The 16160-nt window shown below is 53.2% G+C and overlaps 3 protein-coding genes across 3 annotated transcripts; 1 reads left to right on the top strand and 2 right to left on the bottom strand.

The window, feature by feature from the left end:
• Positions 1–387: 387 nt before the first annotated feature.
• On the bottom strand, positions 388–5555 carry COCSUDRAFT_66497 (UDP-Glycosyltransferase/glycogen phosphorylase). The gene is made up of 9 exons (XM_005646685.1): positions 5117–5555; positions 4569–4735; positions 4160–4249; positions 3597–3818; positions 2944–3168; positions 2399–2578; positions 2000–2121; positions 1475–1637; positions 388–1100 (listed from the first exon to the last, which is right to left on the bottom strand). The coding sequence occupies exons 1-9, from the start codon at positions 5415–5417 to the stop codon at positions 1035–1037; spliced, it is 1536 nt and encodes a 511-aa protein (XP_005646742.1). The 5' UTR covers positions 5418–5555; the 3' UTR covers positions 388–1034.
• Positions 5556–5708: 153 nt separating this feature from the next.
• COCSUDRAFT_47777 (Sybindin-like protein) lies at positions 5709–7226 on the top strand. Its single transcript, XM_005646684.1, has 4 exons — positions 5709–6006; positions 6201–6259; positions 6453–6626; positions 6763–7226. The coding sequence occupies exons 1-4, from the start codon at positions 5947–5949 to the stop codon at positions 6899–6901; spliced, it is 432 nt and encodes a 143-aa protein (XP_005646741.1). The 5' UTR covers positions 5709–5946; the 3' UTR covers positions 6902–7226.
• Positions 7227–7471: 245 nt separating this feature from the next.
• Positions 7472–11315, bottom strand: COCSUDRAFT_55891 (hypothetical protein; the record flags this gene model as incomplete). Its single annotated transcript, XM_005646683.1, has 10 exons — positions 7472–7705; positions 7900–8031; positions 8233–8382; positions 8533–8664; positions 8821–8940; positions 9156–9427; positions 9690–9900; positions 10437–10568; positions 10802–10931; positions 11119–11315. 10 exons carry the CDS (start codon positions 11313–11315, stop codon positions 7472–7474), a joined length of 1710 nt encoding a protein of 569 aa, XP_005646740.1.
• Positions 11316–16160: the final 4845 nt, after the last annotated feature.

The following is a 16160-nucleotide window of genomic DNA, read 5'->3' as shown; positions in this document are numbered from 1 at the left end:
GAAGCAAATCTGGAGGTGTGTAAACTCCTGAAGATTGCAGTGGTAAAACATGGCATCTGGGGCTTTGGCACCTTTGAAAGCGCCCACTTCTATGCATGTGCATCTTAAGCGCGTCTTGTCCATACGGTACGTACCGTATGCACAGTAAAACATGGCATCTGGGGCTTTGGCACCTTTGAAAGCGCCCACTTCTATGCACATGCATTTTAAGCGCGTCTTGTCCATACGGTACGTACCGTATGCACAGTTCTGATGAGCTTGATCAAGTCCATTCTTGGCATTGATGGCAACATCGGTATTGATAGCAAGCCGCACTCCAGAAAGTACTTCCACCGCAGACCCACATTTTTAGGGGACGATGTGTATATTGATGCACCTCCCATCCGCTACATAAACCTTACAGGGCCTCTTCAGATCTTATAATATTTACTTATAAATGGCTGCACAGGAAGGAAGACTAATCTGCATCACTTCAGACGGTGGGCAAGGGGCGCGGGGATGCTACATATTATGTTGACTGTACGACACAATTGTTGGTCTGTCACTCCAACTTGTGGTAAAGGACATATAATTGCTCTGGTACAGTTGTCTCTGCAGTACCAGAGCTGTGTGCAGGAAGACCTTCCTGCACACCGGTACCTGGTCAAGGATGCAATCCTTGCCAAACCATCTGCGCCGATTCAAGCAGCCACAAAAGCAGGACGCGGCAACAGACCTTAATGCGCAACAACTGTCCCACGCATTGCAAATGGCGTGAGAACTGCATCAACGGACTTTCAAGTGCTTTTATAGTGCTCTGCCCAGAGCAACCGCCAAGGCTCCACGAGCTCTAGCATGCAGCACCAGGCACAGGTGTCCTGGCCTTATCTTGTTGGCTGGGGCGTCATCAGGGTTGTCCTGACAGAGGAACGCATTGGGATTCAGGGCAAAAGGTGGGGCCTCCAGTTGGGCACCCCATCAGGCCGCTCACTCTATTACACTGTTGCTCAACAACTTGCCCCGCCCTTCTCCAGCGACTGCAAGGGCAAGGCCGCTCATCGCCCAGTGTCAGCGCCCAGATTGGTTTCGCTGCTGTGCATGCGCTCGGGACGGCTTTGCACCTGTCGAAAGGAACCATCGATATTCATCAGCATCTAAGAACAGCACTCCACATGCAATTCTTGGTGCTTGTCCCTCCCGGTCATTTAGTATCCTTGATTCCAAGGCCAGCAGCCTCTCCTGTGTATGGATGCTAACACGCATGCAAACGTAAATGCCATGCATACCAGCATCCACACACCAAGAAGGTGATGGCCCTGAGACTCACGCAAATCAACAAATGAGCATGTCTTGTCAGGTTTCAGGTTTTTGTCTCTCTACATTAGCGGTCATGCAAACTTTTTGGGCCGGCATGCCGCTGGGCCTGTAGGATGCCGGGGCCAATCACCGCTGAAGGGCTTGAGTACTAATCCCCAAAAATACTGGTGCGCGGCACCTGGGAGGAGGAAGCTGAGGACGATGTTGCGGCCGGGGCGGCGGGTTTGGCGCAGGCGAGGGAGGCGGCTGCGCATGCGGCGTGCAGGTCGGCCAGCGCAGGCGTGCGCAGGTGCAGCAGGTCCTGCGCGCCCGCCGTCAGGCTGTACAGCACCGCCTCCAGCCTGCGCATGCATTCCTCACGTCACACACCCATGTACTAGTTAATATGACCTACAAATTCTGATGATCTCTGGCTATTTAGTTCCTTTGGGGATTAACCGAGTGGCAGATGCCTTGTGAGACTTACGCTCGCGAACTTTGCATGGCTTTGCAGAGCAGGCTACAGGGTGTATCAAAAAATGCCATGGGAACCTCCCATGAGGGACACCACCTTGGCACTCAGAGAAGGCACCAACGAATGCCTTAAGCACCCAGAGCATGTGCGTTGCGCTGGATAGGCCATCAGTCTTAGTCTGAAGGGTCCATCCGGCACATGCACCAAAAGCAGGCGATCGCCGAGATGGCCGCACAGAAAAGCGCGCACCTGTCGGCGATGATGGAGGGCGCGAACTGGAGGGCTGTGGCGCGCGCGGCGATGGCCAGGCGTTGGCGCAGGGAGTCCTCCACCAGCACCGTCAGCAGCAGCCGCGCCAGGTGCTCCACATCCTGCGAACATGCATGCGCACCCGCTTTACACAACCGCCACTGATAGGGTGCTCATGCTGCGGATTTACACTGTCAGACTGCTGCTCTTCGATGCAGCGGTTTCCAAAACGCAACCGTGAGCACAAACTTTGCCCCAGATGGGCGTAGGTAAGCCAGAGCACCTGGCAGCGAGAGGCTCAGCAGCTGGCATGAGGACATTTGTCTGCACAGGAGCTTTAACTCCTGTGGAAGGTGCGCCTGACAAAACTCCGCTTAGTGGCACAGGGAAGAGTAAGACCTGGGTGTCGGCGAGGAGGGCATTGACGCCGTGCTGCGCGAAGGTTTGCACGCCAAGGCAGTTGGTGGCGACGCAGGCGAGGCCGCTGGCCATGGCCTCCAGCACCGGCATGCCCCACGCCTCGTAGCGCGACGTGAACAGCAGCGCATCGTGGCCCCGGTACAGTGCCGGCAGCAGCTCCTGCAAAAGACACCAGTCAGGCTCACCACTGCAGCCGCCAAGAGGGGAGAATGGGTCCCATTATGACCCTCGCGACCTGTAGGAATTTACTTTGATAACAGCACTGATACCAAGATGCTGCCAAAAACGCTTTGTCCAGCAATGTGGCAGCATCCAGCATAATAGCAGGGGTGCTTTTGGATAAGTGGAGCCCACACTGTTACGAGCTTATGTCCCATCGTCATGATCCAGGAAAGCACACAGCCAAAGAATACGTACCACAAGCATTGCATAAGGTTCAGAAGCACACTGTCGTTGGCCACTTGCTCACCTGTCCAGGACAACAGTGATATCTGCAGAGTGTGCGCGCATCCAAAAATGCGCACCTGGGAGGGGCTGACGTGGAGGCTGATGCGCAGGCCGCAGGAGGCGAGGCCGGAGACCATTGCGGACGTGGGGTGCGTCTGGCAGATCCAGGTCACGTCGAGCGGCAGCACGCGGTTGACCATGGACAGCACCGCCAGCGCCACGTCAAACCCCTTCAGCGGCAGCGCTGGGTTGCCCACCAGCAGCACTGACCGCCTGCCCGCATGCTCCTCCCCGCGCTTCTCCTGCGCGATAGTTTGCATTCAGTAATTGATGCTGCTTTGCTCAGTATTTTTGTTGTGACATAGGAATAGGAAGCAACGTAATTGAAGAATGGGCTAAATGTGCCCTGTGCAAGACATACTACGAGAGCAGACAGCTTGATCGTCAAACTTCCCAGTTTATTGAATGTCTGGCAAGAACAAGCAGCAAACTCCGCACTTATAAGCCGGAAAATTGATTGTCTTGACCACAGCACCCGCAAGCAGCTCATCCTGCTTGCCACTCAAGGGAGACTGGAGATATTATATTTGGTTGTCATGCCAAATTAAACAGCAGATCCACATCTCTTAGCCAGCTATGCCCGACACAGAAAGAGATTTCCAAGTTGCCCATGTCAGCGTGCAAGCATCATGTGCATGCAAATAAAGGGAGGTCGAATGTCCCCCCGCACCTGGCCCTTGGAGGGGGAGGTCAGCGCGGCGGTGGGGGGCACGGCGGCGGGGGGCCCCGGGAAGAAGCGGTCGCAGTCGACGCCGTTGGGGATGAGCAGCGAGGAGCGCCCGAACTGGCGCTGCAGAATGGCGCGCACCGCCTCTGACACCGCGGCCAGCGCCACCGGCAGGTGCAGCACCTTGTGGAACAGCTGGTCCTGCCGCTGGTAGTTGTGCGCCACCTGCGCGTTTCATCTCACCCACTCAGTTAATAGCCCTAGGCAGCTATACAGCATTTTCGCCTGGGAACCAGGTGTTCACTTTGGTACACCAGCGCAGCGATACGGCCGGGGGCTGAAGAAGCAGTGGAAAATGGTTGTGCAGGTTCACAGAGCCCGATTGGCATGCAGCATGCCATAAATACAGGATTGCAGCTGCAATGCAGGGAGCAAGACATCCCAGGAGTGATCAAGCACCGCTGGTTGAATATGGCGGCATTGCACAAATGCGGCCCTGCCTTGCTTCTCCAAGCGGTAACAGCTTGGTCAATGTGTAGCACTGCAATTCAGAATTGGCTCATTACCTGGAACCTGACTGGGTCCCCGAACAGCCATTCGTGTCCCTGCTCCCAGTAGAGGATTGGCGCCGGCACACCAACCAGGAGCTCAGCCACCTGTACGCACAGGCCGTCATCATCCACCATGCTTGCTACTCTGCCATATCGCCGTTGCCAAATTGAACAGTCCCCAAAACAGGCACCATGCGATAGACCTCCCAGCGTCGCCTACATTGAGGTTCCTAATTGTGCACCCATGGGATGGGGCAAGAGGATTTCTCGACCCATTTAGGCTCAGGCCAGCCTCAGCTGAGTGTGCTGTTTGCCTGGTCATCCACTTAAGATGCCATCCGCAGCCACTAATTGAAGTCTCAGGCGCAGCTTGTGTCGTGCAATCTCGAGCACAAGAAATGCAGATGGAGGGGTGCCGCCCCACCTGGTGGAAGATGCCAACAACGACCACATCAATCTTGGTGACGTCATACACGTCGTTGATGCGCTGATGCAGCCTGCAGACCACATCCACGCTGGCCTCCACCCGCGTCCAAGGAGGCATCGCGCGGTCGGCCGTCTCCGAGCGATGCGCAGCGATCACAGTGTGGCCTGCATGCATGCAAAAGGACAATGATTATGACTTGCATGCACAAGGCGCAGCACAAGATAGACGGACAGCCACGCCTGTTTCTGGCGGACATGAGGGCTTACATGACGAGGAATGGAGTCTGCCGCATGCATGCAACCTTGGATGTGAATGGAGCCTGCATGGATTCTAAGAGACACGCTTGCTGCATGGTTGCAAGCGGGTTCTAAGACTTGGATGACACTAACCACATCGGCATCCACAAGGTGAGGCCAGGTCGCCACAGTACAAAATATGACAAACACTTGGTGTTGAGCAGCTTTGAAGGATGCAAGGTCTCGAGTGTGTGTAAGAGCAGCGCATATGCCAAAGCGTCTTGCTGGGAACCGAGGAGTATGTCGCACCTCGGATCTTCAACAACCTTATGTGCTCCACCAAGCACTTCATGCCTCCAGTCACGTTGTGGTGTGGGAGAAAGTACAGCACTCGCAGGGGCCTGGTGGCCACAAGCCGCCCAGCCTGATACCCCTTGAACGCCTGCTGTGCCAGCAAGTCCACAATGTCTGCGGCTCTCGTGCTGTTCTGCCATCCTGGTGGGCATCCACAAGTTGGGTAGTGCAGTGTGTCACCGTACGGCAACAGGCTATCCCCCATCCTGCTGATGTCAGGGACCCCTTCATCCTCTAGTTTAGCGAGCCTATTCATCTGCGTGGGCTTGTACACGAAAGGGGGTTGGGCAAACCAGGACGTCTTTGTCTTTTTCGCAGCGAGCACACAGAAGCGTCATAGAGTGGAGGGGGTGGTGCAGCGATGGCCCCCTCCTCCACCATCAGGATACATCCTTCAAGCGCGACATGCGCGCCAATGTGCAAGAGATCTGACGGATCTCAACAGATTTGCATTGAGTGACATCAACGAGGCCATGCTGAGTAACTGCTTGTCACCACCTTGTCCTCACAACGTCCTTGACTCCCAAACCGTTTTGTGTGCGAACGCTTTCTCGACCTGATGCCTGATTAGCAATAAATAAGAAACTGGCAGGGAGGCCTTACACTAGGTGTCTGTCACCTATTTCGATTGCCAACATCAGCAACCATTTGTTCATCGCCGAAGAGGCTGGTGATTGTGAGAGTGATCTGCCAGATACTGTAAAATGTAGATACTATCCTTGCAGGTCTAAGATCTAGAATGCGGGGTAGAAAAGTATGAAGCATATCCAAGGCTACCCGTCATCATGCCTGCTATATATGCGCTTTATGTCATCAATAAATCAGGAGGCCTCATCTACAATAAGGCAAGTCGGAGCGCTTTGGTTTTCTACGCTCATGTGAGATCGATGAAAATGTAGTGGCTGACACTAGATACTTGCTAGTGTTGCAACCTTGCGATGTCTTGCAGAGGGATTCCCTTCAAGATCACTCTTTGCATCGCAAGTGTCATCAAGACGTTGAAAGACTTGTTGAAGCCCCCTGCCCTTCAAATGTTCAGGAGTTTGTGATCATGGCGAGCAACAACCTGAATGATACCCTGAGGCTGGCGAGTATATGGTGAGCAGCTCCCTCGATGTGCAACTCTGATTTGATCTCAGTGCGATCAGGTCCAACATATTTGCTGCCCCACTTTTCACATAACATAGAATGCTCTAAAGACATCATCATCGCTGCCTTGACCTCAGCAATATTATTAGATATACAGCCTCAGCAACCACATTGTATGACCTGAAGTTGAGGCATGCCGCAGGCATTCCCTGCATGCCATCGCCGCGCAGCTGTCCCCTGCGCCCGGCTGCACAGGCATAGAGCTGCTGCATGCGGACACCTTTGACCTGCATTGCTTCCAGACGCTCACAGGCACCAAATTTCTCATGGTGGTGGAGCCCAACACCCCAGATGTGGACATCCTCCTCAAAGACACGTGCGCTGCTTCTTGTGACCCCTTATTGAAGTTTGCTCAATGCATTTTTAAACAATGGAAATTCTGTTGCAGTCCTTGCAGGAAGGGTATGTGATGATGAGGATGCTGACTGCTCCAATTACTGTCATGTGTGCAGGATCTATGATCTTTATTGCGACTTTGTCCTGAAGAACCCCTTCTATGAGGTGGAGATGCCCATCCGCTGCGAGCTCTTTGACTTGAACCTCTTCCAGACAATAAACAATGTGCACCGGAGATGGGGCCTCATACACTAGAATGGGTCAAAAGCACACTGTACAGTAGCAGCATCAGCAGCATAGAATTGCAGATATGCAGCACAGATGTGCCTGACCGCCAGAAAGGGAGAGAGCGCTGCCCTGCATGCATCACATGGCGCAGAAGTGCAGTGATCAAATTCTGGAAGCCAATTTTAACAAAAAGTGGCAGAGATCCAGAGTATTCTTGAATGCTTGATTACAAGGTGACTCCCTGAGTTCTTTGCCAAGTATTGGAAGCATTGGGCGATGCACACTTCACTGGTGAAAAATCTGATTATTACTTGAAAAGTCCAGGACCCTGTTGTAAATCTATCGCCCTTGTTCTACAACCGGATACACAGAGATGTACATCTTGAGACTCCAAAATTCAAACAGGTCCTGAGAATACTTCAGCGACCGTAGCTCTTCCAGTAGAGCCTAGGCCCACAACCACTTCAAATCTGCAAAACAAATACAAGGCTGGGCCATTCTGACACCAAGAAAGCTTGAAAGTGTACAATTACTTCAAAAAGGCCTATTTTTGTTCTTCTTGGCAGTTGCAGGGATTGCAAGTACACTTGGACACACTCACGTAAGCAGCAGGCAGATGGTCACAACAAGGTATGCCAGATACATCCCGATGAGCACCAGACCAAAGTTGGGGGGTAGGCGGTTGTTGTTTGTCAGGCCCACTCCAATGACGCCGACACACATGGCAATGACACACACACAGCTGGCAAATACATTCTCTGTCACCACCACTTGGACGCTGGTCAGGCCCTTGGAGGCTAGCAGCCGGATGAAGCCCAGCGCAATCGCCACCTGTTGCAGCATTCAATCAACCACCTTTCAGAACCCCAGATCTGCCAGAGCAGCATTAGTGTACCCTGTGAGATTTTTGGACACAGCTGCTTTGCCGACTTCGGTGCAGAATTGGAATAGCACCAACTGCTTTAGCAATGGCAGTAGTAACAAGTAACCCGCCACAAAAGGAAGCAGGTAGTTGGGGGTCGTACCAACAGGTTGAAGACTGGACCAGCATAGCATGCAGTCATGGCCATATTTGCCAGGCCCTTGCGCGCCATGGCCATGTTAGTGGACATATCGCCCACCGAGTTGCCCCAGGCAAGCACCGTCAGGCCCAAAACCTGCGCACACATACACGTTGTTTTTCAAACTTCGGGCTTCCGCGCACATATGCCTTGCTTGGTCTGCGCCTTCGAATAAATTGGGGTTGTGAGGGTGCATAAGAAGGAAAGGCGATTGTGGACGTAGCAGCAAGCATGGCAAGGGAGCCGTGAAGGAAATAGATGTTGCAAGGACTGAGTGAGGCATGCACAGGGGCGCACAGTGTGGCTGATGCCAGACAGCAGCCCCAGGTACTCCAGCATGCTGACCAGCTCCGTGGCAATTGTGTCAATCCACATGGCCGCCAAGACAAAGCCCAGTGCAGCAATGACCGCTGAACCGACCGGAAAGCCCAGGCCAAAAGTCCAGGCCTGCAACCCAGCATTACACCCATTACTTCCAATGGTAGCGCGGGGTACGTATGCACTCTTGCATGGAATTTTGATGACTTCAGCGCAGCATCTGATTGCCCGACATGACATGAGAGCAGTAGCACTGTTGGATATGGAGAGGTGCAGTACCGGTGGAGTGGCCTTTGAAGATCTGGTTGCCCAGGCAGCCAGCGCTGAGGCCGCACAGCCAACCCCCAAAGCAATGCCCATGGCCATGAAGCTGAGCTCCAGATAGTACATTGCAGCTGGTGGCCCAAACACCTGCACACCATGACATGAGACACTGACTCGCTACTCATGCCAATGTGCAGTGTGCTCAGCCATGGTGGCCGCACTTCAACCATTGACAAGGTCACCAGATTGCATGGCAGCAGTAAGCATTCACAAGATCCAGAAAATTTGCCTCAGGGTGCGCACCAAGGATGTCAGAAACCAGGGGCGGCTGTAAAACTCCTGCTCCACGATCGGGACAGTGGCATGGCGGATGATGAGCAGTGGCCACTCCACTGTGCTGGCAATCACCTCAAGCACCCCCAGCTGCAGGCAGACCTAGACTGCTCAGCAAACAAGTGCATACAGCTCATTCCTCTCCAGCAACCTGTGCTCCACCCTGCACTGGCTCTTCAAACTCTATAACGAGAGCACATCAACAACACTGTCCGTCGTAGAGAGGGCGATTGCGCATGTTTCACATGACATATCCAAGTACACACAAAGGCTCGGCCCAAGAGCACACAGGCAGCCATGCTCACCACAGAACAGACGATGCCAGAGTGTTTTCTGCACCGCGCGAAGGAGCGCCCAAACCACCCGGGCCTCTTGGCGGCGCCGCCGGGCTCCAGCAGCTCCATGGAAGCTGTCCTTCTCCGAGGCCGGTGGGGGCCCGGTCCCCCCTCTGCCAGCAGGGGACTCACCCCCCTCTCTGCCGCATCGCCACTGTAGTCCTCCCCATCCCCCTCCCCCTCCTCATCCGGCCCCTCAGGGATCGTTGCTCCGGAGTCCACTATCTCTGGCGGCTGGTACCCTGCAGCCCAGCAAAAAGATATATATTACTCGCCTGTTGCTTAAGAGCGGTAATATGTACCAGTAGCAGTGCACTGTTTCCAGAAAGATCACCCTTGTGGTTTACTACCTAAATGACACAAACAATTTCCTGTAATTGCCTCATGCAGCGTCTGCATCAGACAAAAGAAGCACAGCTGCATGGACATCACGTTGACCGGGAACGTCACTACCACAGGTATAACACAGGGAGGGCAATTCATGGCAGAGATCTTGCAGCGCACCGTCTGCAGGGGTGTGCCCTGCGGGGCCGGCCTCCTCGTCGCTGAGCAGGGAGGCTTCGGCAGAGGCGCGGCGCAGTTCGTGGATGTGGCCGCGGTAGTTGAAGGTGGAGGAGTTGGCCAGCTCAGCCAATGCGCGCGCCCGGTAGCCGCGCCCGCTCATCAGGTGCACGTCCTCCTGGTCCAGCCAGCGCTTCACCCTGTGGTGCCGCGCCTGCCGCACCATCGCCAGTAGCACAATTATAGATGTGGTATTTGTTTTGATAGTAATGATGGTGTTCCTGCCCATGTCCTGTCTCTCAAAGCTCAAGTGTCTGTAGTGCCCCTTTGCCCGAGCCAGGCCTGCCTTTCACGCATCCCTGCTATGCATGCTGTAATAGGGTGCCCCATCTAGAGGCCATTTGGTTACTAATGACCAGAGGAATACATAAGTCATGCACAAGCCAACCACTGTACGGTGTCCTCGAAATCATGTCTCAGGCTTGATGCATGCATGTCCTTCTCACAGCAGACATGGTGTGTTGCCACAGCCATATATCATCAGAGGCAGAATACTTAACATTTACAGCACCCTTGCATATATCAAATGAAACTTATTATTTCAGCACTCCTGCATGCAATGGGGCCAATGCTACAACGGACCCTGCATCTAGCACATTCAGTAAGAAAGGCAATTGTCGAAAATCTCTCATGCTGCATGCTGCATTCTGGTGATTTTTCAGGTCAGCTGGAGGCCAAGGCAGGGGGCACCTGTTCATGGTGATGCTCGCGGCTGCCGTCTGCTTGGTGGTTCAGGCCGCTCTCCGACCGGTCCTCCACACTGTGAGCGATGCTGCCGGTGCTGTGCTGCTTCTCTGTCAACTCAATGGTGCTGTCCGGAACCTGCTGCACACAAGAAGAAGCTCGGCCATACATTGACAGAGTATGGGTGCCCAGAAGGGACTCGCATAAAAGCAGTAAGCACTCAGCAGCACAGCAGACAATACTGTCGAATCGCGTGCCGTTCAGAAAAACCGTCTTCCGACAGCATGCTCCCATCAACCTGTGGAATTGCCAGGAATAAATGCCCACCCCCAACTCCAGGAGGCCCACAATACACTGAGGGTGCTACTCACATTATGAGCATGATCATGCAAGTACAGGTCTGCTGCAGGGGGGATAGTCGGCTCTGTGTGCCTCCTCCCACGAGCTGGATCCTCCTGCATCAAAGGCTCCGCCTCTGGCAGCTTCTCGGCGTCCGCACCCCTGAGAAGCACAAGACCATGCACGAGTTCAGGCCTTTGGCATGCGATTGACATGCACAACATTCAAAGTGCTTGTGAAAGGTGAGCACCGCAGCCGTCAGCTACGCCCACTGCGCCAGAGCACACATGCATCCATCCCTCGAATTGCACTATAGGCTACAGCAACAATATTTGAATCGAGTACTCACTTGGTGAAAATGTGCCACAGGTCGGCACCCAGCACGATGACTACAAATGCTCCATAGAGGATGAGCAGGACTCCCGAGCGGAAGTAAGTCATCTCTCCAGTCCACATGAACACCGTGATGGTTATAACGCCAATGCAGTAAGCTGACACATCGCGCATGAGCGCCCCACGAGCCTTCGCTCCACCATTCGCAAGCATAATGGCGCCCGCCACAATGCACCCCACAAACAAGCCGCCACCTTCACAACCCAATATCAAATCCCGTTTGCACATAAGAGATGATATTCCCTGCCACCTCATAACAATTTGCTGCTTCTGTGTCACTTAGATCGCCGTGTTGTGAAAACTTCAGGCATGCTGGCAGCTGAATGATTGCTGCAGTCAGATGAGACCTGTAAAATCATCTAGTATCACAAGAAGTGCTGGCGCACTTACCAAGGAGTGAAGACACAGCTAACTCATAGTGGCCAGCAGTGATGGCAGCAACTGATGATGAGATGTCCGGTGCTCCATTGCCCAATGCCAGGAACGTCACTGCAAAGGACAGTGCAGATTCTTCCTGAACTTGCAACTTCATATGATTGGAGCCTGCTTTGCACAACTCTTGCACAATTGTTGAAGATACCGGTAAATGGCTCACCTCCAGCAAACCTGGGAGGCAACCCCATTTCTTGTGACAGCTGTGTCAAAATTGGGGAGAAGAAGTTTTCGGCTGTGCTGCCAAGGATACGGAAGAGCAGCAGCAGCCACAAAATGCAGGCAACCTGCGAACAGCAAAAATGATGTGAACACGAAGGGATTGAAGATTCCAATCACCATGCAAGGACATTCTCTATGCCACAGGTTGCAATCCCCCAAGGAAGCCCCGCGAATGTCACCTGGTATAGGATGATTGGGAGCTGCCCAGCAGGTCTCACATAGCAGAAATACAACTCCACGTAGGATATGATTGAGCCTGCGTATCAGCATTCCTACAGTAAATTTATCTAATGTGTAATTTACCAACAATATAGCAGTGCCTGGGGGTCCACGCCTCGTACCTTTAGCACAGTTCTCCTTCACATAGGCGCACTTGTCCACGACTTCAGGAAGATGTTTGACCTTACGGCAATCAGCCCCCTCTGCTTTGGTTAAATCAGACTGTGCATCCAACAAGGACCTCTTCAAGCTGATGCCTGGGCGAACATCGCTCTGGCCTTGTGCAAGACAACTTGTGCAGGTAAGAACAGCGATGCTCGTCAGAAAAAGCAACCGCCGAAGCTGCGCTGCCCTCGCCATTCTGCAGCTTACTGATGGCTGTGATGCTTACAATACTTTTATCAGACACAATGTCTCCCTCCCATGACCACTGCGAAACTAGGGGGAAGCCGAGGTAAAGTCAGCTGCGCACAACACGAGGAGTGCAGATTCTGGTCTTGAATTGCGACAAACTTAAGCAAAATATCAAATCATCTACCGTAGTACGATGCACAGGGGATATTGCTGCAAGCAAGAAAAACCCCTCCCCGTTCCCCTACGAGACTTATGGAGAAAACATAGGGCGCATCACCATCCTGCATGAAATGTGAGGCACGAGGGCACCGAAGTGATGATCATCATTTGCAGTGCAGCCTTGTGTGTGTGTTGTGTTCCAGGAGCACCTGGTGGAAACGGTGACAAGTCCTGATTGCCACCTGGCGGGGTCACGTGCTTGAGGCAGTCTGGATCTTTTCATGTGCTTAATTTCCAGGCTCTGAAGTGCAATCACGAATATTGAATGTGCGCAGTAAAGGGCATCAGCTCACCATGGTCACTATCGCATGCACCTGGTGGATGCGCATGATCATGCTCATGACTTGCATGCAATGAAACTGATCATCATGATTATTATAATATAATGATTACGATGCATCATTGTGAGGCATATGCCGTGGCCGTGGCCGTGGCCGGCCGGCATTGCGCATCACGCCAAATTTAAATATGGGAGCTCTTAGGAAGCGTCCTGTGAAGCCAGCGTGTGGCACCCAGCAGGTTGGAGAGGAGCCGGCGCGCAGTAAATATTCTAAGATTTTAGTAGATTTATCTTGCAGTCATTCTTTGCCTTGCAAATATTGATGCGCTTGCAGGCAGTTCAGTGTCCAGGCCGATGGCAGTCATTCAGTAAATTAGGCAGCTATTTAGCAGCACTGAAGACCATCTCTCCGACATACACACATGCATCTCACCTCCTGCTGGCGCTTGTACTTCACCTTACTGCCCTCGGCCACAAAGCTGAGCATATGCCAGTTCCCATGGTACATCCTATCAGTAATACGCGTATATGCTGCATGCCCATGCAACAAGGTCTTGGACCATCCTATTGCAAGGTCACACAAACCCTGAACAGGCAGAAAGCATGCGCAGCGGAATACTCACTCCTCTCTGGCCAAATCCACATCCATGCTGCCAAATTGCGCTTTCAGGGCGGTGTATGTAGCCTGCAGGTGGTCTGCCAACTCCTCTCCATCAGGCAAGCTGTTGTGCACGTGGCAGACATCATGTGCCATCTGTGCCTGGAACCCCTGTGCACACAACAGCACCTTAGCTGCTAGTTAAATCGGTTAATTGCAAGACTATCACTACACGATTTTCCTGCCAAGAGGCAAGTTGCGTCCTGCAGACAAGCTGCATTTAAAGGCTGTCACTTACCCCTTGATGGACTCGCCAGATTTAGGCAAGACTCAATCAACAGTGGGCACGTTGCTCAGTATTTATACTGGCCCACGCCAGCCGGGGGCGATTGCAATTTATCAATTTCCGAAGGACATTCCGGCAAGACCCTGAGCATTAAGTGCAGTCTTGTGCATGCAGCTTCCTCAAGCATGCTGTGTCGGAAGACGCGCAGCGATCGTGAGACAAAATCTAAAAGGAGAGGTGCAGCATGCGAACCTTGGCCTCGCAGCTCCGCTCAAACATGACGATGGCGAGCACAGCGTCAGGCAGGGCCAGAACCGTGTCGCGCAGGTGCAGGCGAGCGCTCGCGATTGCCAGCCGGGCGAGGCTGCTCAGCGTGGCGGCTGTCACCTCGAAATCAGCTGCATCATACTGCCTCAGGGCCTGCACTCGACAGCAAGATCACACAATTATAGACTGTCACGCACTGCAGGCTTGTGCCCATCAGCAACATGCCTCACTGATTTTTATACGAGAGCCAGTCCCTAGATGTCACATGACACCGGTCGCTTGTCACAGTGCGGATTGTTGCTGCACATAACGAAATGCAGCGTTGGGAACATGTTGCAGGCTCACCATGAAGTACTGCTGCAGGAAGTTGGCAGCAGCAGGATTCATTGTCGGCTGGAGCATGCATGCCGCCTCAGCCATGTGGCGCTGCATGCATCTGCCAAGGGACGCCATCTGCTCAATGCTGGAATCGTCCATATTTGATCCTGGGTCAGCCACCAGATCCAGGATGTGCTCTATGGCCTCCAGCTCCAAGTCTGCTGTGGTGCTGTAACTAGCCACAAGGTCAAATGCACCCAGCAGACTGCTGCTGAGTTGGACCTTCGCCGAAGTAGAGCTCATGAAGCGGCCCTGCACAGGCACATTCCCTGCTGAAGACAAATGCAGACTACGATTGGCATGTCTGTGTCAATGGCAGATTGGCATTGAAGGTAAAGTATGCATTGCAAAATATCACTCCTGATGGCCTGAAATGCTTGGCAGGTGAGAATCAGACTGCCAAGCCAGACCCCACTACTGGATATCACGGTATGTTTCACATGATTTGAATGAAGACCTTGGTTACCTTTGTACTGGTGCCGTTCTGCTGGATGTCTTCCTGGTCGGCAATCATCCACAGGACAGCGGTGACAGGGACACTCAGGGTGGGGTCAGCGCAGACACTCTTACTGCTGTGCTCCAGAGTGTGCGCGAGGGCATCCTGTTCCTTCTTCTTCAGGTGCTGGTGTTGCAGCACAAGGACTCCTACACCACAGTCGCTGGCCATCTCTACTTTGGTATTATCTGCATGCATGATGTCAAAGTATGGGGGCTCACTGCCTCAAGCTGGGATCTTGTGCAGGGCATGTCAAAAGGGAAACTGTATTCCTTCTAGAGACCTGTATGTTGAGTTGAGAAGAATCGGCTGCAGAAGAACCATAGCTTGGAAGAGCTGCTTACCTGATGCAGCGAGTCCGAGGGATCCAGAATCCACGCGCATCCCATTTTCAACACCAGGCAGAAGCGTGGACTGTGCTTTGGGCAGGAGTGGCCTGGACTCATCATGGAATACGCAGTGTGGAGTCAGCAGCTTTGCAGCCCTCTGGATGATGCGCATGAGACCTGGTTCATGCCCATCACATCCCAATAGGACATGCACCTGAACAGGCAAGTGTATTTTTGGCATCAGTGCTGCACGACACAGACACACAAGCACACCACATGACAGTCATCCCTGGGCAGAGGTAGCGTGGCGAGGCGAAAATTAGGTATTCGGGTCTAGTAAGCGCTATTAGCATGCTTCTTGTAAGTGATGACGCCTTGTCCAGTCCTAGGGACAAGATGTCTAAAGCAATATGTGGGTTGTTGCAAGCATGTGTTGCATCAAGAATGTGCAAGAGATGTGGCAACTTGCCTGGCTCCGCTCGGTCTCTGGCATGTCATTCTGAGATGTGTCGGCGGTCACTGCGCTGAGGAGCATGGCCAGAAGGATGGAGGCACTTGTTGGCTGGGGCTGTAGCCAGGCAGAGAGCGCCTCACACAGATTTGCGATGACGTGCCTGGGCTCAGACAGCATGTCACTCTGCCAGCGATCCCACTCGATTGAAGCAGCAGGGGCTGCCACGGCTGCTCTGGGCAACAGGATCTCCATGTTGTTTGCCCAGACCTGACCACAGCAAGGCACATGAACGTGAGAGACAAAGGATGAGCCTTGCCAACAAAAATTCATTGCAATGCAAGAAGGCAAAAGATGGATAAGGGCAAAGTGCATGCATGGCTTGTTGCATGCATGCAAGCATGCATGTGTCTTCACAGAGAACGTTACCTGGATCGTTCCTATGGACCATGCAGGAAACATTGGTG

Source organism: Coccomyxa subellipsoidea (genome assembly GCF_000258705.1).
Source record: "Coccomyxa subellipsoidea C-169, whole genome shotgun sequence".
Lineage (NCBI taxonomy): Eukaryota > Viridiplantae > Chlorophyta > Trebouxiophyceae > Coccomyxaceae > Coccomyxa > Coccomyxa subellipsoidea.
This window is presented reverse-complemented; position numbering and strand designations above follow the sequence as displayed.